Raw genomic sequence first — 24,796 nt, 5'->3', positions numbered from 1 at the left:
CAATGTGCTCTACATGGGGTTGCCCTTGAAGAGCATTCGGCGACTTCAGCTAGTCCAGAATGCGGCCGCGCGAGCGATTGTGGGTGCACCTCGCTTCACCCATGTAACACCTATCCTCTGCGAGCTGCACTGGCTACCTGTTGATCTCCGGGTGCGCTTCAAGGTGCTACTTATCACCTATAAAGCCCTTCATGGTAGTGGGCCTGGGTACTTGAGAGACCGCTTACTGCCAATTACCTCCACTAGACCGATACGATCGCATCGATTAGGCCTCCTCCGAATTCCATCTTCCAGCCAGTGCAGACTGGCAACTACCCGGAGGAGAGCCTTCTCGGTGGCTGCTCCGACCCTTTGGAACGAACTCCCCATGGAGATTCGGACCCTCACCACCCTCCAGTCCTTCAGCGCTGCTTTAAAGATCTGGCTGTCCCGGCTGGCCTGGGGTTAAGATTGTAGCCCCACCCGAACTGTGTGACTGTTGTGCTCTTTTTTTTAACATGTTGTATTGTCTACTGTTTGTCTCCCCCCCCCTTTTTGAATTGTGAGCCGCCCTTAGTCCCCCCAGGGAAAAGGGCGGCATACAAATAAAGGAAACATTCAAACATTCAAACATTCTTTCTCCATGTATCTAATCACCACTTTCTTAACATTTGGATATTATTTTTGAAATTCTTTTACTTGGGTTACCATATTTTTTGGAATATAAGATGCACCAACGTTTTGAAGAGGCAAATTTTAAAAAAAGTAGGTAGATAGAGGGATAGAGGGGGAGAGAAAGAGAAATACAGTAGGTAGGTAAGGAGAGAACAAGAGTAGTTAGGTAAGTAGGTAGGTAGATAAAGGGATAGAGAGAGAGAAAAAAAATAGAAAGAAATAGAGAATACAGTAGGTAGGTGGGGGGGAAGAGTTTGTAGGTAGAGGGCTAGAGAGAAGGCTAGAGGGCTAGAGAGAGAAATAGGAAGAGAAAGAGAGAAATACAATAGATAGGGAGAGAGAGAGAAAGTAGGTAGGTACGTAGGTAAAGGGGGGAGAAATACAGTAGGTAGGTAGGGAGAGAGAGAGAGTAGGTAGGTAGGTAGATGTTTCCAGGTGTATTTATCCATGTGCTGGAAAAGGAAATCGCTGACAATCTGCAGCACCTAAAACTTTGTTTTTGCTGGCACAGCACTTGATCAATGTAATTCTGATCAATCAGTTAAAGAGTTTTCCAAAAGGAAAAAAAAGTTTTTGTACTCTGCAAACCTCCCCAAAATGGCCCATTTTTCGCAAAAATTGGCCCACTTTTTTTTCCTCCAAAAAAGGCATGAATAACCTTTGGGGGGCTTGCAGAGTGCTCCTAGTAGCGGGGGGCAAAAACGAGCAAAAATGACCTTTTTTTTTTTTTACAAACAGGCCCATTTTTTGTCAAAAAAATTGCATGCATAGCCTTATAGAGGCCTATAGAGTGCTGCTGGGGTTGGGGGCAGAAATGATCAATTTTTTTCCTCATTTCTGCCTTCCCCAGCACCCAGGAGCTGTCTGAAAACCTCCATAAGGCTATGCACGATCATTTTGGTGAAGGAGCAGGACTTTGGGAGGCAAAAAATGCTGCATTTGATGTAGATTTTCAGCCTCTTTTTTGAGGAAAAAAGGTGCATCTTATACTCCAAAAATATGGTAAGTCTCTAGAATAAAAGTTGGAAGTTGTCTCACTCAGTTTCAATGCTCTGTCCACAAACCCCTCCAGCACAAATCTTATTGGCACAGTTGTCACAGCTTGTGACTTGCCAAAAATGGCTTACATCCCTGGCTGCCATTCAGAAGAGCTTTCTTCAGACCTAATGAGGAAATTGAGAATTCATTAGTTGGTGGTTGACGAAGCATCATATTTCTTTTCTTCATCACCCCTCCAAGACAGTTCTGACCCCGTAGGATTTCCCAGTCAGCAGTTACTGGCTCATTTTCATGGAGCTCTGTGTACCTCCGCTATTTTCAGCCATTCTTGTTGCAATGCCAATTGGTTTCTCCCAGAATTCCATATAGTTCTAAACTTAGCAGAATAACAAAGTAATAAAATAATAGAATTGGAAGTGATCTTGGAGGTATTCTAGTGCAATCCACTGCTCAAGGTGGTTGCATTTCTTTTTCTCTGCCCTTTCTTTGTCAGATTACTAAATTTAGACGGAGTTGATACGAATCATCAACACTTGAGTTGCACTATTACACATGATACAGAGATTCACCTGCCACATATTTTGTTACATGCACCATTTATTGTATACTCGTGCCTGTAGTATATTACATTTGTGTTCTTTATTTTGGCTGATGGACTCTAAGAATGACAGGACCTGCAACCAAACCTATAACAATAGATCTTTATTCAAATTACCATCAATGTTGTGATGAAGTATTATTTCTAAGGTATAGTTGGGATAGATTCAGTGATCATCAATGGACAATTGTTTTAATGAATGACATAATATTCTGGAAAAGTAAAGAAAGTGATCAAAAACATCAGGTATGGTCTCAATCCTTAATTCTACTACCCATTATATGTGGAAATAAAGGTCCTGTCAGTAATATTTTCTACCTCTACTACACATTCCTTTTGTTGAAAGGAAATGTCATGTCCTTGCAATGCCTTAGAGAATTGCATCTGCTAGCACTGAAGTTGTGATTGTGCAATTATTCCTTTGTCTATAGAGTTCTTTAATATTGTGTCTATGTTCCCTATGTGACTAGTTAACAAATATTAAGGAAGCCAAGTCTGAGTCTCACCAAATTTGTAGCATGTAACTGCTGGATTACATGAACGGTAGCTGTAGAAGTATGTTAGTGAGAAAAAAAGGTTTTCTTTTTTTAAATAAATTTATGTCTGTTTTTGAAAAAAATATAAACTCTAGATACTAATTAAATATTCATTTCCACTATATAATGCTCATATTAATTAGTGTTCAATGCTAGCTTTTTTCTCCATTAATCTGCATCATGCACCTACGCTTGAAGCAGGGTTGTGTTGTAAATCTACCACTAAAGGTTTTTGAGAGGTTGTGGGTTGTGAAAGAAATATAAACAAACAGAAGAAAAGAAATGAGCACAGAGTGTCTTCTATGATCATTTTTGTTATCAGTTTAAAAGGATCAATGAGGAAAAGTAAGTTTTTATATTTTAAATTTCTAAAAACGTATTCAAGAAAGATTCAACGTGGAAGTTTTCAAAAACCTGTCTTCTTATGCCTTTTAATCAAGAGGGATTTTTTTATTTTATTCATTGTTTATACAAAAATAGGCTATAATATGGAAAGAGAAATCTAACATTACAATGATACAACTCCAGTACTTATGCTAATCAACTAATATATCAAATCTGGAGCTTTATCAAGTGTTGTAGATATCATTAGTTAATTAGATTCAGGCTTCTTCAATAATATTACATTGTCTACATAAGATCTACACAAGCAATATGGTAATTCTACTATACTGCATGCAGATAATCTAATTAAATTTGTAATAAAAACCTGACTTATTTCAGGTTTGGATATATCTCATGGCTGAGATTTGGAGGTGGGTATAAGTAAAAATGATATCCACAATATCTCTGTAATATTAGAAGAAATATCTATCTTCAATTTCAAAAAATGGTGAAATGAGTAATCCATGGTGATGTGGGAAAAAAATCAACTGCTCTAAAATTTGATAACACTAATTATGCTATTTTCTTCTATGATTTTTTTTATTTGATAAAAGGAATCTGATATTGAAGAACTATCTTTTTAGGTCTAAATGTGGCCTTAAGATGTGTAATAAGAGTTATCACACTGCTATTAGTATAAATTGGTTTGTATAGTCTCATTATATGAGATCATATTTTTATATAAGAAGCTTATATGGCTTTTCTTTTTTAATAGTTAAAGTTCTGTGAAATGCTAACAGGCCATGGTAAACTTACTTTACAGGTAAAGAATCTAATTAGGCTTGCTGTTGAGCCTCATTCACCACTTTGTATACTGCATAGTACCAAATAATATGTTTAAAGCCTTTGCATGTTGCAAAGGAATACATTTCTGTCTAAAGTTTAAATCAGATTGGAATTATCTGATTAAGTAAACAATAAAATATTGCACAATAATATATACTTCTCCAGCAGAAATGGTTCCTTGATCTAGGATGTGATTAGTGAAGAACTAACTTAATTTTATAAATCTAATTTTCTATGTTATGGAAATGACCATATCATCATGAAAATAAAAGATTTGACTTGTAGAGTTTTGTAAAAAATGGAAGAGGTTTGTTAACATGATACTCCTTTCTCTGGCAGCTAAAAATCCAATGACGTGATGACAAACAGAACTATCATCATAGATTTCTTACTTATGGGATTTTCTGACAAACGGGAGTTTCAGATTTTGCACTTTGTGGTCTTCCTCATGATGTATCTGGCTATCCTTATAGGAAATCTTCTCCTCATCATGCTGGTGGAAGTGAACAAGCATCTCCATAAACCAATGTATTTCTTTCTGGTCAATTTAGCAATTGTTGACTTGGGATCCACTACTGTCACCATTCCCAGATCAATAGCCAGTGCCCTCATGAATGTAAGAAAGATATCATATTCTGAATGTGCTGCACAAATGTTTTTCTTTCTTTTCTTTATGTCCTCAGACATTTTCCTTCTCACTGCTATGGCTTATGATAGATATGTGGCTATCTGCCATCCTTTACATTATATGTCTATGATGAAATGGGGAAGCTGCTTTCAAATGGCAGGGAGTGCATGGATGCTGGGATTTCTTAATGCTGTCATGCACACAGGAACCCTTTTTTCATTGCCTTTCTGTTCCACAGTCATCCATCAGTTCTTCTGTGAAATCCCACACCTCATGAAGATTTCCTGCTTCGACCCCAAATTTAATGAAATCTCTGTTCTTCTTTTTAGTGCTTTGCTTGGTGTTGTTTGTTTTATGTTAATTATCATGTCATATGTAAAAATCTTTAAGGCGGTATTGAGCATGCCCTCGATGGCCAGTAGACAAAAGGCCTTCTCTACTTGCATTCCTCATATCTTTGTTGTGTGTTTATTACTTGGTACAGGTATATTTTCCTATTTCATACCAAATTCTGGATCTTCTTACAATTGGGATGAGGTCTTTGCAGTGATCTACTCTGTGATCCCTCCAATGATGAACCCTGTAATCTATAGCATGAGAAATAAGGATATCAAAGCAGCTGTATGGAAATTGTTTAATCAAAGATTTGCAAATCAAAATAGAAAATTCTGCTAAGAATAACTAAACAACATTTTTTAAAGAATAAAAAAATCCACAAATTTTGTTATCCTGAAAAATAATATGTCTATTATTATTTAAGCCTTGGGAACTACAATTTACTTATTTAGATGCATTGAGAATAGTTCATAAAATTGCACCCAGGCACTTGTATGAAATGGTTAAAAAGTTGGAATTACCAGTAGTATCTTTAAGCAAAAGAAGAATATGTGTGACATCCACATTTTAACATTAATATATTTATTACAATGTATATTGGGATAAGAAGTTTGGCTGAATTTTTAATCAATAGATTATTTTAAGTCTTCTTTGCCCAAGTATTTGATCATGAAATCTATTTCTTTTCTCTCATTTTCTTTTTTAAGGATAACAATCTTGAAATCCGGCTCAGAACGCTCTGGGAAATGTGCATCACAGATGTCTGATTTTGTGTGGAAGTGGGTTATTTTAGCCATTTAAAATGGATTGGGGCCAGGGTAACGGATAATAGCAAATTCTTTTGTAGTCAATATTTGCTCCTGTGATGTTGTGGTTGAGACAACAGGATATCTTTATTGTCTGTGTATCACCCTGGTGCTGTTTTTTTCTGAGTAATAGCTGCTTCACTTAGGATAGCTGTGTACAAGCAAATGCAGTCGACCAACTTCATATAGCCGTATGTCAACTATGGACATAGTTACAGTATCCACTTTGTCAAGGCATTGCAAGTACCACAACAATACTTTTATTATTTATTGTTGCTCTCCACCTAGCATTCACTCTATTTATTTTTCAAACCATTAAAAATAGGCTAAAAAGAACAGATAGTGCTGAAGCAACTTTTGCTGTTATGGAATCAGTCAGCACCTAAACCAAGACAAAAACACTGAAATAGTGATGAATTTAAACTTATTGATGATGGTATTCTGCATAGAAAGCAATGTATGTTGCAGTTATAAAATCCTAAACCATCAGCATATTCATGGTCTTGCTGTAGGTCTATGGATATTGTCCAATCTTTTTCTGAGAAATTTCTTTCTTTGGGATGGGGTTGTATTTCTCAAAGAAATGCTCAAGATGCTACACAATTTGGATATTGTCAAAATCTCAAGATTTCTGCTGATGGATTGTTATAGATATGATTAGATATCTTCACTAATACTCTATTAGCTACACATGGTCTACATAAGCAATATGGAAATTCTACTGTATTCCAAATAGAGAATCCAATTTGTAATGAAATCATAACTTTGGATATTTCTCATAGCTGCAGGTTTGGAGGTGGGAAGTATAAATCAGAATTATATTTGTAATATCTCCATAATATTAAAAGAAAACAATTCAAAGATTGGTAAAATCACCATTCCTTTGTTGTGTGAAAAAAAAATCAAATGCTCCTCTAAAGTTTGATAATCATAACCATAGTATATTCTCATATGAAATGTCTTCTTTAATAAAAGGAGTCGTACTGAGGATCTGTCTTTTTAGTTCTAGATATGGCTATTTAAGGCAGTTGTGCCTTTTGTGTAGTTACCATATTATTTTTAATAAACAATTGGTCTATATCAATTGGGCAATTAATTTTCTCTAGAGGACATGTGAGAGGGCTGCTGTGGAAGGTCTAACCAAGAGGGCTGAGCACACATTTATATTTTATTTCTATTTTCCAATTGACCTCACAGGGTCCAGACAGAGGCAGCCATAGGACAGGATATGGCCAGTCTGGTCTACAATGTCTCATATGGGATCATATTCTCACATTTCATTTCATGTAATTTCTTTACCTGAAGTTAAAACTTCATTGAAATGCTAAACATAACAGTCATCACAGATTTCTTGCTTGTAGGATTTTTGGAACAATGTGAGTTCCAAATTTTACATTTTGTATCAATATCTTTGAATTTGTGTTGGAGAAAATTTTTGAGAATTCTGTTGGCACATAAGGAAAAAAAATAAATGGACCATTGGCAAATCAACCCAGGGTTCTCACTCAAGGTACAAATGACCATACTCAAATTATTCTACTTTGGACATATTATGTGAATAACCAACTGTCTGGAAATACCACAATGCTGGGAAAAGTAGAAGGAAAAGGAAAAATAGGATGATCAGCAATTAAAGTTCTTGAACTCAGAAAGGCAATGAGTGCACCAATGAGAGATTTAAAATAACAGATTAAGGACAGATTATCTTGAAGAAATTAATTCACCCCTTTGTGCCATGACATATCTTGGTAATATATACCATATTGCATTCTCATTCAGAATCCAGTCCTCAATTAAGTCAGTCTTAGAAAGTAATTTGTCCATCAGCAGCATGATTTTTCGGCCTGCCTCTGAGGCAATACACTAACTTCCTTCATCCTCAAACTTACTTCCTACCTCAAACATAGTCACTCTTAATACATTCACAGATAGTAAGCATCAGGAATATTCTTATTAGCATTCAGCTGTCAGCATTCTAAGCACAATCATCAGCTGTAGAAGAGAAACTGGCTGAACCAGTAGAGGAATTAAACATGAAATTAGTCTTGAATCCCTATGTGAGCACAAGATGAAATCTGACCTCATTTGAATGCTGTTGAATTTTATTTTAGTCTCAGATCCAGCCTGAGAATATTCCTGTGTATAGGCTTGAGCACTCATGTTTGGATCTTGTTGTTTACACAATACATCAACCCCTTCTGTCCTCTGAACTTCTTCAACCTTTTCCCCAAACCAATGCTTATTTTATAAGAAAATGGATTAAACAGCCAAATTAAGCACCCAACAAATAAAGTTTCGTTGTCTCTTCTATCATCTACATCAGACCTGGCCACATATGGTCATCTCAGGCTTATAGGCAGCCCCAAATCAGCCCATGATGAAGCGAAGGAGGGATGGGATCTTGGCAGCATCAGAATGGGATGGCAGAATCAGAGGCTAGAGCAGTCACACTGGCCCTCCACAAATGTCCCAGTTTTCCATGTTTTTCTTGATCAAATTTTTCATTTCTGTCATATATCCTTCAAATACACAGTAGATGGCTCTGTAGGGTTAGTTCTTTGTGTACCACAGAGGGCCAACATACAGTTTACAAGAATTTCTACAGTTACTTATCTACCCTTTTTATGACTTTGGTCTTCAAGTACAAGTAAGTTTCTGAATATAGGTTTTAGTGTTTGAAGAAGTAAAATTTTCATATGCTGCAAGAAGTCTGATTTTTAAACTTTGACACCATGTTTAAATCATGGTTGCAGAAAGTTTTGCAATTCTTCTAAAAATGATCACATCTCCATTAACAGAACTATGTAGTGATCTAGACTAGTTAGTTTGTATGATAAATTAGCTAGACCTCTTAGAGTATCTTTATAAGGCATATTCATGCTTTATGATTTCTATTTTCTTCCTGATGGAAGGCTGCTTCCTTAAGAGAATCAATGTAAAAAAAAAATAGGACAGAAAGAAATATCAGAATCACCCCAATTTATATAGCACAGATTTAATATTCTTGTTTCTTATGCTACAGAAGATAAGCTATATGTTATAGCTAATTGGATTACACAGGGATGGAAGTAGAGAATATAGGGCAGTTAGTGTGAAATCTAAATAAGATGAGCTGTTAAAGAGAGGTCTCAGATATGTGATTCACCCTGTCACCTAAAACGTACAAAGTGTTTGAAGAATCAAGTGACTTCCGGTTTGTCTGTTAGGTCGCTTTTTGTCCTCCAGAGCCTTCAGGGAAGTCGTCCCCTGAAGGCTCCAGAGGGCTTAAACTGGCTCTATGAGCAAACCGGAAGTCTGTTCCTGAACTTCTGGTTTGCCCATTAGGACTGTTTTTTTTTGCGGTCCAGAAGCTTCAGGGAAGTCCTGAAGTGTCTGGAGGGCCTCCAAGGAGAGGGGGAGGCTGTTTTCGCCCTCCCCAGGCTCCTATAAAGCCTCTGGAGCCTGGGGGGGGGGTGAAAAATGGCCTTAAAAAGGCTGAACTCAGTTGACCAGCATGCGCATGTGCACTGGCCAGCTGATAGGGCAATGCCTTGCATGCCCTGACAAATGGCTAAGTGTGCCACCTGTGGCACAAGTGCATAGGTTCGCCATCCCGGTTCCAGACCACAGAAATAGCATTAACAAATATTACTAGCTGCTTAATTTTTTAAAACATCATTAGCAATTAGCAGCTATTTCCTCTCTGCTCAAATGGGAATTGAGAAGAAGAGAGAAGAGAGAGAAGTCTTCCATGACATATTCTATACAGATTTCAATATCAAGAATACTATTTTACAGACAGATTTTTGTTTTTATTTTGTCTTCCAAGTAGATTTTTCCATTAATTCTTACCTATAAACAGAACCTTGCTGAACTAAGAATGCAATGAGCCCCATAAAACCAATATACCTGGCACTATTAAGGACAAGCCATCTTCATTTTCTTTTCTTACACAAGCTATGTGTAATTTTTTGCTCCTGTGGAATACACTCCCTCCCTCATTATCCAGACTACATTCCATCACAATAAATGGTTTATTCTATTACCATATTGGAGAGTTAAGTAATTTCCCCAAACACAGACAACCTTTGTGATTCATCATGTTGCTTTATTATCATCATCTCTAACTTGAAATCAAGAAATAAAGAAACAAATATATATCCCCAACCACCTTTTTTATTATTTCACTCAGGCTGATAATGAATAGCACACATTTCTTATTTTGATGAAAATATGATATTCCTTTTACTACCCATAAGATCATGAGCAACATCTTTATGACATCTTAGGAAAGCAAAGGAACTTTCATGATTCAGGCCAGATGCAAAGTTTGTTGAGGATGACCTCACTATTTCCCTAGTGCCTGCTTTTTTTCATGTTGGCTTTTCCATTTTATTTTTACAAATATCTTTGTTATATTTCATAATCAACCATTATCTGAAGTGATTTTACGGTCCATTTCACAGCTGTCTCTGACCTGTTTTGTGATAGTTATGTGTTCCTTTAATAAGTTCATTTAAAAATGATTTCTGGATTTCCCATCCATTTATTGAATATCCCCAATTTATAATATTACTATTTCTGTCATTATTGAGAACTAGAGGGCTCCAAAATGGAGACACACGATGAAGTAGTTTAGGTGCTTGCAGAGATGTTTGGGTTAATGCCTATTTATCAGCAGATAAATGTTCTGTATATTCTTATTTGTATTCTGCAGTATGTCCTCCTTTGCCAACCAATACATACAAAATATTGATTGTTCTAGAAATTGTTGCTTTGCATTTAATTTTGTTCCTTGCTGCCTTGCTGCCTACTGCCTGCCTGCCTGCCTAAGATTTTGTTAAAATAAAGTAATATTCAGCTTGAATGGAGGTACTGCAGGTTCTCCTAGACTGGAATAAAAAACAGAATTTTTTTCATGGATGTGGTGGACTACAAGTTATCATAGACTGAAAAACAACAGGTTTTACATAAATGTGGTGTACTATATGTTCATTTTAGCAATTATTACAGTTGTATGAATGGTTAACAGTACTTGGAAGTGTTCATCCCAGATTGAATATAATGGTATAATATTCTGCAAGGAAGGAATCTAATCTCATTGTTGCATTGATGTATGATGCAGTCTATCATCCAAAGGGATTGGCTGCTGATGGTTTTCTTTCTTTGAAAGAGCCTGTATTTGCCTGTTCAAAAATAAAAGATCAGAATGTAAAAAATTCTTTTTTAGTGAGAGTCAAGGATGGGGTTCCAAACTCCTAATTGTACAAGGAGGATGACCAACATTTTATGTGAAGACAGGCCACAATCATTTCTGGGTCTATTTATGAATTGAAATAATACAAAAGACAAAGCCTGAGCCACTTCCACTGTGTCTCCTGGAAAATTTTGCCTGACAAAGTTCTAATTACTGTATTTTTCAGAGTATAAGATGCACATTCTTCTCTCAAAAAAGAGGTTGAAAATCTCGGTGAGTCTTATACACTGAATACAGCATTTTTTGCCACCCAAAACCCTATCCTTTTCACCAAAATGGCCGTGCACAGCTTTTAGGAGGCATCCAAAGTGCTCCTGGGGGCTGGGAGGGCAGAAATGAGTGAAAAATGGGGAGTTTGTTTCCTCAGTTCTGTCCCCTAGGCCTCCAGGAGCACTTTGCAAGCCTCCTAAAGGCTATTCGTGCCCCCTTTTTTTGAAAAAAATGGGCCTATTTTCATGAAAAACGGGCTATTTTTAGGAGATTTGCAGAGTGCAAAAACTTTTTTAATTTGCATTTTCAAAACCTTGGTGCATCTTATACTCCAGTGCATCTTATACTCCAAATAATACCATATCCTTAATTTTAATTACCTTTAATTATAATTAACCACCTATCCCCAATTACAGTGCAGTCCTTTTGGCTGTTCCAAGAAGATGCCACACCTCTGATTCAGGTGACCCTGAGGTCACAGATAATACTCCAAGTAACTACAATGGTTCTCAGAGAGTGTTAAGATCAGTTGACTGCAATACAAGCACAAACTTTCCATTCCCATTCCCCACACATTCATCTTGACAGAACCCATCATTCTTCCTCCCACCAACTAATCTCAACTGTCAATAACTGTCCTTCCATCTTCCACACTATCCAATGCAACTGATGAAGCTTCCAGAATAAGAAGTTAAATGTCTTGTTTGTCTACAAAAATTGAGTTCAGTTGCCTTTCAAAATAAAAACCACTTTTGATACCACTATCACCTGGATAACTGAGATTCTTCAGAGACTTTTAATTATCCTGTTAGCATTCGTCACTCTCTCTGATACTCCTGCTGTGTCATAAGAAGGCATTGAATCAATGGATGATTTGCCATGAATCACCAAAACAAACCTCTATCCATGTTTAGGGAGAAAAGGAAGTTGACCTGTAAATATTCAAAAGAAAGACCCAAGTTACCTGCCTTTGTAACCCTATGTCTTGAAGGCTTGGTATGTAGGGCACACAAGCAACTCTGGAAGTTTCTACATAAGCTCCAGATCAAACTATGTGCTTGAATAGCATTTACAATAACTGAGTTCACAGTGCCTTTTCACACAGTTAGAATTTTGAATTCTAGCAGAACAGAGTTGGACGGTACCTTGGAGGTCTTCTAGTCCAACCCTGTACTTAGATAGGAAACCCTATACTACTTCAGACAAATTGTTATCCAATCTTTTCTTAAAAACCTCCAGTGTTGGAGTACTCACAGCCTCTTGAGGCAAGATGTTTCACTGATTAATTGTTCTAAATGTCCATTTCTGAACTTCTGGGTTACCCATAGGGCCATATTTTGCCCTTCAGAGGCTTTAGGGAAGCCTCCTGAAGCCTCTGGGGGGAAAAACAACCCAATGCACAAACTGGAAGTTTGCAAATGGACTTCCAGGTTGCCTGTAGAGCCATTTTTCTCCCTCCAGAGGCTTCAGGAATGCCTCCTGAAGCCTCTAGATGCCAAAAAATGGGTAACTGGGAAAAGGTTAAAAGATTACACTACTTAAAAATTCCAGTCTGGATATCAACAATTGAAGTATTTTCATATCCAATAATATATAAAAAGGAACAAACAGTTAGATATGTTGAAATATTGAATGCAGAGGGTGAACTCAAATCTATCCAAGAGTTGAAACAAGAAGGGATAGAAATGAATTGGTATTCATATGTACAGATACAATCTAGATATAATGAAGATAGAAAATCAAAAGATTTTTACAATAAAATGACTGAGTTAGATAAAATCTTAACAGGCACTGATGAAAAAGTAATTAAAAAATTATATGGATATTTATTGGAGGTTAAATTACAAGAACAAGTTAAAGAAACTATGATAGCTTGAGGAAAAAGTTTTAGGTATGGGATTGATTTAGAGAAATGGCAGAAACTGTGGTCTCAAAAATATAAAATGACAATGTCTACTGCATATAGAGAAAATTTGTATAAGATGTTTTACAGTGGCATCTACCTCAACGAGAATTGCAAGAATATCCAAGAATAAATCAGAAAAGTGTTGGAAATATCATCAGATACCGGGCTCAAATTTCCACATGTGGTGGACTTGCATTGAAACTAAAAGATATTGGACTAAAATCCACACGTGGTTGGAGAAAATGACACACAAACACATAGACTTTAAACCAGAGGTCTTTTTATTGGGAATCATACCAGAAATCTATAACAAAGACTTAAAATATCTGATTGTAAACGTGTTAACAGCAGCCAGAATTGTATTTGCAAAAAACTGGAAAAATGAAACAATACCAAAACAGGAAGAAGTTATTCGAAAAATAATGGACTGTGCTGAAATGAGTAAATTGACACTTGAAATTAGAGAACAAGAAGACAAGCAATTTTATAAGATATGGGACTTGTTTTATCAGTGGCAGGGGGAAAAAACTTGGAAATGAAAAATGTTTTACTCATGTTTTAACTGAAGGAGTTAAATGATAACACAATTATGCTGTGAAATAGACTAACAACGATACAATGAAAAACGGATACATCTATGGTTTTTTGTTTTAAAAAGGATAAGGATAACAATGATTTTATGTATACTTGATAGAGGATTGGTGATATAATGTACTTTACTTTAGAATTTTTTGTTTTAAAAAGGATAAGGATAACAATGATTTTATGTATACTTGATAGAGGATTGGTGATATAATGTATAACCCTAAGAATATATTACAATGATATCTTGTTGATAAATAATTTTAATAAGGGAATAATTAAAAATTGGTATGTATGTGTGTGTGTGTGTGTGTGTGTATATGTGTATATATATATATATATATATATATATATATATATATATATATATATATATATATATATATATGTGTGTGTGTGTGTGTGTGTGTGTGTGTGTGTGTGTGTGTGTGTGTGTGTGTGTGAGTGAGTGTGTGTGTAGTGACTATTTAGAATATTTTGTTGAAAAATGAAGGAATAAGATTTCTGTTTGAATGTATGATGTACAAGGATAATAATGAACATAAGCATACCCGATAGTTGATTGGAATGCATAATTGAAAATAGTGACATACAAATATAAATGGTTGGTAATTTTTTTTCCACATTGGGATTTGTGATTATATAAAGGTATACTGTTATCAAATAGACAATCAAGAATGTAAGGGAATTAGGCTTATTGGAAAAAAAACAATAATACTAATTGTAATTGAACATATACTGTACAATGAAAGTGAGGTATTTAGTTATACTAGATGAAAAATCTGTGATGGTAAATGTTATTCAAGAATATGGATGTAAAAACACTTGTAACCAAACAACATGCTGTATGTGATGATGCTTTTTTTGTTGTGTGTGTGTGTTGTCTGTTTAATAAAAATAAAAATTTATATTAAAAAAAACAAGAAGTTATGTAGGAATGTATGAGATATGCTCCACTAATTCAACCTCTCAACTGAATTTCTTCTCTTATATCTTAAAGACTATTGACATTGGGAATTCATGACAATTTCTACTTTGATTTTCCGCTTAATGGAGGGCTGCTTCCTTAAAAGATTCAGTGTGGGGAAAAATAGAACAGAAAATATTATCAAATATCAGAAAGTCCATAATTTAGCCACAGCAGATTTGATATTCTTGTTTCTGATGCTATAGATGATTGGGTTAAACAGTGGTGGAAGTAAAGAGTAAAGGGCAGTTTGTATGAAATCTAAATATGATTTGGTGTTAGAAGGAGGCTTCAGATACGCTAAGCTCACTGTTACCCAAAACATTGAAAAGACCGTAAGGTGGGGAAGACACGTGGAAAAGGTCTTCTGCCTTCCTTTCACAGAAGGGATTTTCAAAACTACCTTGAGGATCATCGTGTAGGAGACAATGATAAAAATAAAACAACCTAATCCTAAAGTGATTATACTAGCCACAATGAATCCAACTTCAACTAAATTGAACCCAAAGCAGGACAGTTTTAGCAAATATGGGATTTCACAGAAAAACTGGTTAACAACATTAGAACAGAAAGGGATGTAAAAAGTACCAATGGTGTGCAACATACCATAGAGAAAACTTGTCACCCACACCAGAATCATTATTTTGATGCTGGCTTTCCAATTCATCACCAACTCATAGTGCAAAGGTTGGCAAATGGCAACATACCGATCATATGCCATGACTGTCAGGAGGAAGAGATCAGAAGCTTCAAAGCAGTTAAAGATCAATACTTGTGCAAAGCAATCAAAGTAAGAGATGTATCTGGTGTTCATGAGAGAATTTATCATGGATTTGGGGACAATGGCTGAAACAATACCCACATCCTGTACTGCCAAGTTCACCAGAAACAAATACATGGGGCTGTGTAGTCGATGGTCAAAAGCTACTGCAGAGATGATGATAAGGTTTGCTGTTGTAATTGCCAGATATAATATGAAGAATAAGAAGAAATGCAAAAGCTGCAGATGCCGATCTTTGGAGAATTCCAGTAGCAAAAAATAAGAGACAATTGTTTGATTCTCCATCTTTAAGCTATGATTAAGATGAATGCCATGTCTGTAGGGAATCAGAGGTGAGAATGTCATTAAATTGAAACCGCTACAGCTTGATTCATACTGGAACAGAAGGGAAAACATAATAACAATGTGACAATTGAAAGAGAACTATAACACGAAAGAATGTGAATGTCCACTCAGAACACCCTCTCTCTCTATTGCAATTAATCATTGATGAAAGAACTAAAAGATGTAGGTTTCAGCCTAGGAGATGGCCTGGAAAAAATTGAAATTTTAATTTATTATTTCACTTTCACCACTAAATCTTTTTTTTTTCTGGGTAAGGAATGGATACACCAAAGAAGAGCATTGTTGGATTGTGTTCAGGTTATTGTTCGGTCATAATACAGCTCAGTTGTCTTCAACTGTCTTTTATTATTACAGAGTGTACTATAATTTTAGTAGTTACAGGATATAAAATAATTTAAAAAGAGACTTATTTGAAGTCAGGTCCTCCCTCAAGAGTTTCCATTTGCATTGCTGGTTGCTGTAGCTCTAATCAATGTGATATTTCCCACAAATTTTCAACTATTAATATTTGGATTTATAGCATTTATTTTTAGATATTAGTGAAGAGATAATATGACTATTTATTAGTTAAATTTTTATTTTGTACTTCTGGAATGTATGACATTATTTAATGAAGTTGCCCTGGCAGTACATAATATAAGATTAAAATTCTCATCTCCATATTCACCTGGTACTATGTAAAAGGATATAGTTAAAGTACATTTTATCAGAAGAAATAAGAAATAAAGAAACTATATTAATAATTCCCATCTAGTCTTTTATTCAATAAAAGATTTTATTGAGAGTTGTCTTAATATAAGATACCAATGGAAATAAAGACATACAAAAAAATGGTAAAGTTAGGAGAAATAGAGGAAAGAGAAAAACAAAAAAACAAAACAAAAACAAAAAAATATTTTAGTCTCAATCACCTCTTACATTCCATGATACATTTTTGTGATTCCTAGTCACTACCATATTTTTTCAGTTTATTACTTAGTATAGTTAACACACTTACATGCTATCATATTGATGTCTTTGAATGAATCATTCCACCCAGTGTTGGTCTGAAGACATAACTGTTTGAATTTTTTAAAAATGCATATTATATACTTTTCTAATTTAATAGAGGAAGATGACTTAACACTGACTTTTTAAATTAAGCTAAAAAACATAGTTGAATATGCCCTCCAAATAATACTGAAGAGGGATTTTGTCCAACCTTTTTTGCTATAATGTAAGCACACTCTACAATAATTAGAAATTATTAAAGTTTCAGCACTCTAGTTAACAGTGAATCAAATATTTAACCATTTTAAATATTAACCCTCATATAGGCAGATGTATGTAGAAATTATGCTAATTCTGATTCATAAAAAATTCAACCAACATTTCTAGTCTATATTTCCGAAAACAATTTTCTCTTTATTGATCTCCTACCCCTAAAACATTTTCTATTCCAGAAAATCACCAGGTTCTAATTTCATTTTATTAAATCTTGCCCAATGGAAAAAAAATAGAAATGCATCTAATACAAAGTCAAGTCATCGATATAAATGCCAATTTGTCCAAAATGCCTTGAAATGCTTTCCTGTAAGATAATCAATACCAAAATAACTTACATATTTTCTTGACAAAAGAGACAATTATTGTCTCTGTTAGTATACTTGAGTCCTGTAATTGATAATTGCTACTCTTATTTAGTCTTGAAAAAGATCTATCACTAAAGGAACGTTTGACTTTATATTGGACAATTATTAATAATAAGCTGACTTTATATTTATATGACTCTCCAGCTTCCCTTGAGACCATAGAAACAACATTAACAAATATTATGAGCAACTTAATTTTTTTAAACATCATTAGCAATTAGCAGCTATTGTTTTCCCTGCTCAAATGGGAATTAAGCAAGAAGGCTTTCATGACAAATGTATATTCTATAACAGATTTCAACATCCGGAATACTATTTTACGGACAGATTTTTGTTTTCATTTTGTCTTCTTAACAGATTTCTCTATTGTTTCTCACCTATAGACAGAACCTTGCTGAATTAAAAGATGCCACCAGCCCCTTAAAACCAATATTCTGGGCACTATTAAGGATGAGCTGTCTTCATCCTCTTTCTCTTACAAAAGCTATCTGAACTTTCTTGCTCCTGTGGAATGCACTCCCTCCCTCCTTATTATCCAGACTACATTCCATCACCAATGTTCCCTCTAATTTTTTTTCACTGTGAGCAGAAAAGTATAGTGTTTGAGCGGCACATTTTCATGCCTGAGCACCTGAATTTTTTTTCACAGATGTCACCTAAGACAACAACAAAATCAGTATTATTTGAAACTCAAAGTTATGTTTATTCAAGGTGCCCACTTAATTAAAAGTGTTATATAATATCAGTATCACTTAACAACGCTCCTGCTTAGCAACCAAAATGTTGGCTCAGAAAGTCTGGCATTTGAAGCACGCAAGTCTTAAAGCTGTTGTTACAAGATCCTTGCACCACTAACCCTTTAGAAAAAAAATCCCAGGGGTCTTCAAACCTGACAGCTTTAAGACTTGTGGACTTCAACTCCCAGAATTCCTCCTCCAGTCATGTTGCGGCGACGTCATCTGCGTGGATCTGCTCCATCTTCAGTTTTTTTCATCTGGGGCAGGGCTGCCATTGAAGATGCCGACAAGCCCCCGCTGCCACTAGAATAACTGCTGCCGCCGCATCCTCCTCCTCCAACAGCACCACCACATTTGCTGCCCAGCGCTGCAGCTGAGGTGAAGCTGCCAAAGCTCCCACTGCCCCCCGCCAATGGCAGTGGTGGCGGAGCCTCCTCCTCCACTTGGAGCACCTCAGCTGGTCTCTGGGTTACCCCTGCCACCGCCTCCACCTAAGCCGCCTTCCTACTAGCTCCCGTGGCCTCATGGCTCCTCAAAAGCATGGCAGAGGAGGAAGGGGGAGAGATAACATGGGAGCCAGCTCAGGTGCTACACATGGAGGGGGAGGCACCACTGCCACAGGCAGGGGTGCTGATGGAAGCTTTGGGGGCTTCACCTCAGCCGCAGCGTCAGGCGGCAAATCCAGCAGTGCTGTGGGAGGAGGAATAAAAAATAGCAGGTTTTACATGATCCTTTTATCAATTATTATAGTAGTATGAATGATTAACACAACTTGGAAGTGTTCATCTCAGGTTGAATAAGGTGCAACAGCATGGACAAGAGGTGCAGTATGGGATGGGGAGGGTGTGTGAGGGTTCACAAGGATGTGCAAGATGTGCAGTGTAGATTGGGGAGGTACAGTGTAAATTGGGGAGGGTCAAGGAGAACATGCAACAGTGTGAAAGGATAAGCAAGAGGTGATATCCAGGCCAGGAGAATATTTGGGGGGTATGCAAGTAGCTGCATTAGCATTAATACAGAGAGGTTGGGGTAGGATGCATGGGTTGGGAGACTTGCCCTAGCAACTTGCAGCCGCCTCTGATGATTTTCTGGAAAAGGGAAAATTGCAAATGGCAATCATGTAATAGCAAGGTGCTTGATAACCAGTCGTAAATGTGTAAGTGACCATGTATCTCCTAGTCCCCATTTTTCTGCTGACTCACAAATGGGGGACAAAAAGTTGCCCAACTAGAACAATGCAACTCTGAGTGGCTTATACAAAGCAATCCAAATATAAAGAACAGCCAAAATAAAATCTAATAGAAGCAATCTGGTTCATATGTATGCACTTTCCCAATTAAGAGTTATTCATTCTATATCAAATACATGGGATTAGACACATTTTAAAGCCCATCTTCCAGGCATGGATCCAGTTGAATATCAGAGGGGAAATAGAAGAGAATGATCTGGTATTAAGCAGAAAGAGCTGCACTCAGGCTACCTAAGGCTTTATGACTGAGCATTGTGGTTGATGACATTAGGCTCATATTCTCTATGAATTGACTGGTCCTTGACTTACACAATTCCTTCCCTTGCTCATCAGCACACCTCTGTCTCAATACACATCAATACAATAGATAGTAAACACTAGGGAGATATTGCTTAATATTCATACTCAGCACTTTAAACACAATCTGCCAGGCCCTTCCCTCCTCTGAACTGATTTACCACTTTTCCAAACCATAATTTATCCTCTGGCATACTAAATTAAAAATATCCAAACACACACCCAATAGCCATGGTAAGGCCTCATCCCTTCTCTTGTCTCCTATATCCTTGGAATACAGATGGCTGTGTAGAGTTAGATTTCTGTATATTGCAGAAGACATGTGCAGTTTACAAGGTTGTCTACAACAGAGAAATTATCCCCCACTTCATGACTGTGACCTTCAATCACACACACACAAAATGGAGAATTTGGGGTTTAATGTTTGAAGAATCAAGATTTATTGCCATATGCAAGCTCTGAGAGGATCATTTTTTTCTAATTTCAATGATTTGAGACAAAGTTTAAAACATAGTTACAGTTATATAATTCTGCTAACAAACATCAAGTCATCAATTCCTTGCTTCAGAACAACATAGGAGCGAGACAGGCCAGTAAAACTGAGTGATGAAAAACCTAGACCACAGTGCACTCTTATAAAGCTATTTCATTTATTATTATCACTCTTAGAAGTTGTGTTTTATTCATTTCCCCAGTGTTAATTGAACAAGGGGTTATATAGGAATGTGTGAGATATGCTCCACTAAGTCAACCTCTCAACTGAATTCCTTCTCTTCATCTCAAAGACCTTTGTCACTGGTAAACCATGACAATTTCTACTTTGATTTTCTGCTTAATGGAGGGCTGCTTCCTTAAAAGATTCAGTTTGGGGAAAAATAGAACAGAAAATATTATCAAATATCAGAAAGTCCATAATTTAGCCACAGCAGATTTGATATTCTTGTTTCTGATGCTATAGATGATAGGGTTAAACAGAGGTGGAAGTAAAGAGTAAAGGGCAGTTTGTATGAAATCTAAGTAAGATTTGGTGTTAGAGGGAAGTTTCAGATGCGCCAAGCATATTGTTACCGAAAACATTGAAAAGATCATAAGGTGGGGAAGACACGTGGAAAAGGTCTTCTGCCTTCCTTTCACAGAAGGGATTTTCCAAACTGCCTTGAAGATCATTGTGTAGGAGACAATGATAAAAATAAAGCAACCTAATCCTAAAGTGATTATACCAGCCACAAGTAATCCAACTTCAACTAAATTGATCCCAAAGCAGGATAGTTTTAGCAAATATGGGATTTCACAGAAAAACTGGTTGATAACACTGGAACAGAAAGGAGTTGAAAAGGTGCCAACGGTATGCAACATTCCATGAATAAGACTTATAACCCACATCAGAATCACTATTTTGGTGCAGGCTTTCCAATTCATCACCAACTCATAGTGCAAAGGTTGGCAAATGGCAACATACCGATCATATGCCATGATTGTCAGGAGTAAGAAATCAGAAGTTTCAATGGAGGCAAAGATCAATACTTGTGCAAAGCAACCAAAATAAGAGATGTATCTGGTGTTCATGAGAGAATTTATCATGGATTTGGGGACAGTGACTGAAACAATGCCCATATCCTGCACAGCCAAATTCACTAGAAAGAAATACATGGGGTTGTGCAGTCGATGGTCAAAAGCTACTGCAGAGATAATGAGAAGATTTGTTGCTACAGTTGCCAGGAATAATATGAAGAATAAGAAGAAATGCAAAAGCTGCAGATGTCGATCTTTGGAGAATTCTAGGAGCAGAAAATAAGACACTATAGTTTGATTCTCCATTTTGATATATAAATTAAGACTAAGATGAATGCCCCATCTGTAAAAGAATCAAAGATGAAAATACCATTAAATTAAAATAGTGAAGCTACAGCTTGATTCATACTGGTTAACACAAAGAAAAATAATAAGTGACAATTCAAAGAGGACCACACCATTGAACAAATGTCAATGTCCAAACACAATACCCCCCTCATATGTGTGTTCATCACTGATAAATATACTAACCAGAAACCTTTTTCTTCAGAGGGACTAGTTGCATGTTATGTCATTCCATGTATTGCTGATTGTAAATATTACCCATGCTATATTCCCCATAAATTTTATTTTACCATGAATAAACTGCTTATTATTTTTGCCTTGTAGTATTCTTCTCATATATTAGTGAACAGATAATTTGAGTATTTATTAATTATAATTTTATTTTACAGTTCTGAAATAGATGAGACTGTTCAGTAATGTATAATATAAAAATCACAAAGGAATTGTTGCTGAGGCAGACATCAATTCATAACACAATTTAGTAACTTCCATGTCTATATTCACTGGGTACTATGTAAAAGCATATGAAAATAAAATGTAAATGTAAAAATGTAAAAAACAAATGAAAAGAAAAAAGTTTCCTTTTCTAATCAACTCTATTTTTTTCCAATAAAAAACTTTACTCAAATTTATCTTAATATAAAGTACAAATGGAAATATAGGCAATAAAGACAAAGAAAATGATGAAGGAAGAGGAAGAGGAAATGATTTGAGGGGAAGATAAGCAAAGAAAGCACTGATTTCCAATTTTTTTCAGTATAGTATATTAGAGAGTAAAATTACAGTCTCAACTTTTTACTTTTTGCTTTCATATAATTAATAACCACTGTTCATTTCTATTACAACAAACTAATCTGATTATCAAAATCCCAAATCAGGTGTTTTTTTTTGTTTCAAGCCAAGGTCTGGAAGCAGTTGTCAAGTAGAAACAAAGCTGGATAGATTTATTTCCTTGATTAATTTGGCCATCTTTGGCAGTTCCACCATTTTTCCATCCATTCTTCCATTGTAGGAATTGACATATTCTTTTATTTTTGTATATGAAAAGTCCTCACTGCAACCAAAAAACACATTTAAAAAGTTCAGGTTTTTTTCCCATTTTTTCCCAACCATTCTGTCCAAAGTTCTTTAATTTGGATCTGTGCATTAAGCAGGCAATTGTATTCTGTAGTCTCAATCACCTCTTCCATTCTATGGTACATTTTTGTAATTCTTAGTCATCGTCTTAAACCTTTCTCACAGTTTAATGCATATACAGGTGAAACTCGAAAAATTAGAATATTGTGCAAAAGTTCAACTTAAAAGGTGAAACTAATATATGAGATAGACTCATTACATGCAAAGTAAGATAGTTCAAGCCATGATTTGTCATAATTGTGATGATTATGGTTTACAGCTCATGAAAACCCCAAATCCACAATCTCAGAAAATTAGAATATTGTGAAAAGGTGCAATATTCTGGGTTCAAAGTGTCCCACTCTAATCAGCTAATTAAGCCATAACACCTGCAAAGGGTTCCTGAGCCTTTAAATGGATTCTCAGTCTGGTTCAGTAGGAATCACAATCATGGGAAAGACTGATGACCTGACAGTTGTGCAGAAAACCATAATTGACACCCTCCATAAGGAGGGAAAGCCTCAAAAAGTAATTGCAAAAGAAGTTGGGTGTTCCCAAAGTGCTGTATCAAAGCACATTCATAGAAAGTTATGTGGAAGGGAAATGTGTGGAAGAAAAAGGTGCACAAGCAGCAAGGATGATCGCAGCCTGGAGAGGATTGTCAGGAGAAGGCTATTCAAAAGTGTTGGGGACTTTCACAAGGAGTGGGCTGAGACTGGAGTCTCCACACAGAGAAGGATCCTGGGCATGGGCTTCAAATGTCTTATTCTTCTTGTCAAGCCACTCCTGAACAACAAACAAAGTCAGAAGTGTCTTACCTGGGTTAAAGAAAAACAGACCTGATCTGTTGCTCAGTGGTCCAAAGTCCTCTTTTCTGATGAGAGCAACTTTTGCATCTCATTTGGAAACCAAGGACCCAGAGTATGGAGGAAGAATGGAGAGGCACACACTGCAAGATGCTTGAAGTCCAGTATGAAGTTTCCACAGTCTGTGTTGATTTGGGGAGCCATGTCATCTGCTGATGTTGGTTCACTGTGCTTCATTAAGTCCAGGGTCAACACAGCCATCTACCAGGAGATTTTGGAGCACTTCATGCTTCCTTCCACAGACAAGCTTTATGGGGATGCTGACTTCATTTTCCAGCAGAACATGGCACCTGCCTACATTGCTAAAAGCACCAAAACCTGGTTCAATGACCATGGGATTACTGGGCTTGATTGGCCAGCAAACTCTGAACCTGAACCCTATAGAGAATCTAGGGGCAATTGCCAAGAGAAATATGAGAGACATGAGACAGAACAATGCAGAAGAGCTGAAGGCTGCTATTGAAGCATCCTGGTCTTCTATAACACCTCAGCAGTGCCACATTGCATTGAGGCAATAATTGCTGCAAAAGGAGCCCAAACCAAGTACTGACTACATATGCATGCTTATACTTTTTAGAGGTCCAATATTGTTCTATGTACAATCCTTGTTTTATTGATTGCATGTAATATTCTAATTTTCTGAGATTGTGTATTTGGGGTTTTCATGAGCTGTAAGTCATAATCATCACAATTATGACAGATCACGACTTGAACTACGTTGCTTTGCATGTAATGAGTCTATCTCATATATTAGTTTCACCTTTTAAGTTGCATTACTGAAATAAATGAACTTTTGCACGATATTCTAATTTTTTGAGTCTCACCTGTATGTTTTAGTATAATTAATACAATAAAGTGCCATCATAATGTTGCCTTAAATGGATCATTTTGGTGATTTAATAGTGTTAGCCTGGCAGTATACTTTCTTGATTTTTAAAATATATATTATATATTTCTCTAATTGAATAGAGGAAACTGACATTTTAAATTAACTTGAAAACATAACTGAATGTTCCCATGAAATAATATTAAAGAAAGATTTCCCCCCATCCTTTTCATGACAATATAATCACACTCTACCATAACAATAAAGTATTAAAATTTCAATACCATGTTTAAATGTGAATCAGATATTTAAACAGTTTCTTTAAAAAAATCTCATATAGCAATTGTATCTAGAAATGAAGTTTGGCAAGTTAATTCATTAATTAATGATCAGCTCACACAATGCATACTAAATCTGAGCAAGCTGTAAAATACATTTATTTTTGATATCCTGTATGGACGAT

The 24,796-nt window shown here is 36.0% G+C and overlaps 3 protein-coding genes across 3 annotated transcripts; 1 reads left to right on the top strand and 2 right to left on the bottom strand.

Moving 5' to 3' along the window:
- Positions 1 to 4,468: 4,468 nt before the first annotated feature.
- On the top strand, positions 4,469 to 5,260 carry LOC106556145 (olfactory receptor 14I1-like). Its single transcript, XM_014075122.2, has one exon. It carries the CDS (start codon positions 4,484 to 4,486, stop codon positions 5,258 to 5,260), a length of 777 nt encoding a protein of 258 aa, XP_013930597.2. The 5' UTR covers positions 4,469 to 4,483.
- A 9,516-nt stretch (positions 5,261 to 14,776) lies between these two features.
- On the bottom strand, positions 14,777 to 15,694 carry LOC148046221 (olfactory receptor 14A2-like). The gene has a single exon (XM_087711958.1). It carries the CDS (start codon positions 15,692 to 15,694, stop codon positions 14,777 to 14,779), a length of 918 nt encoding a protein of 305 aa, XP_087568084.1.
- A 4,874-nt stretch (positions 15,695 to 20,568) lies between these two features.
- LOC148046220 (olfactory receptor 14A2-like) lies at positions 20,569 to 21,486 on the bottom strand. Its single transcript, XM_087711957.1, has one exon. The coding sequence runs from the start codon at positions 21,484 to 21,486 to the stop codon at positions 20,569 to 20,571; it is 918 nt and encodes a 305-aa protein (XP_087568083.1).
- Positions 21,487 to 24,796: the final 3,310 nt, after the last annotated feature.

The sequence above is a fragment of the Thamnophis sirtalis genome, unplaced genomic scaffold, assembly GCF_051295495.1.
Source record: "Thamnophis sirtalis isolate CommonGarterSnake01/CBP01778 unplaced genomic scaffold, rThaSir2_p1.2 scaffold_4, whole genome shotgun sequence".
NCBI classification, from domain to species: domain Eukaryota; kingdom Metazoa; phylum Chordata; class Lepidosauria; order Squamata; family Natricidae; genus Thamnophis; species Thamnophis sirtalis.
This window is presented reverse-complemented; position numbering and strand designations above follow the sequence as displayed.

Coding starts and splice junctions, on each gene's coding strand:
- LOC106556145 (XM_014075122.2), top strand. CDS start 4,484: ATGTATTTCTTTCTGGTCAATTTAGCAATTGTTGACTTGGGATCCACT.
- LOC148046221 (XM_087711958.1), bottom strand. CDS start 15,694: ATGGAGAATCAAACAATTGTCTCTTATTTTTTGCTACTGGAATTCTCC.
- LOC148046220 (XM_087711957.1), bottom strand. CDS start 21,486: ATGGAGAATCAAACTATAGTGTCTTATTTTCTGCTCCTAGAATTCTCC.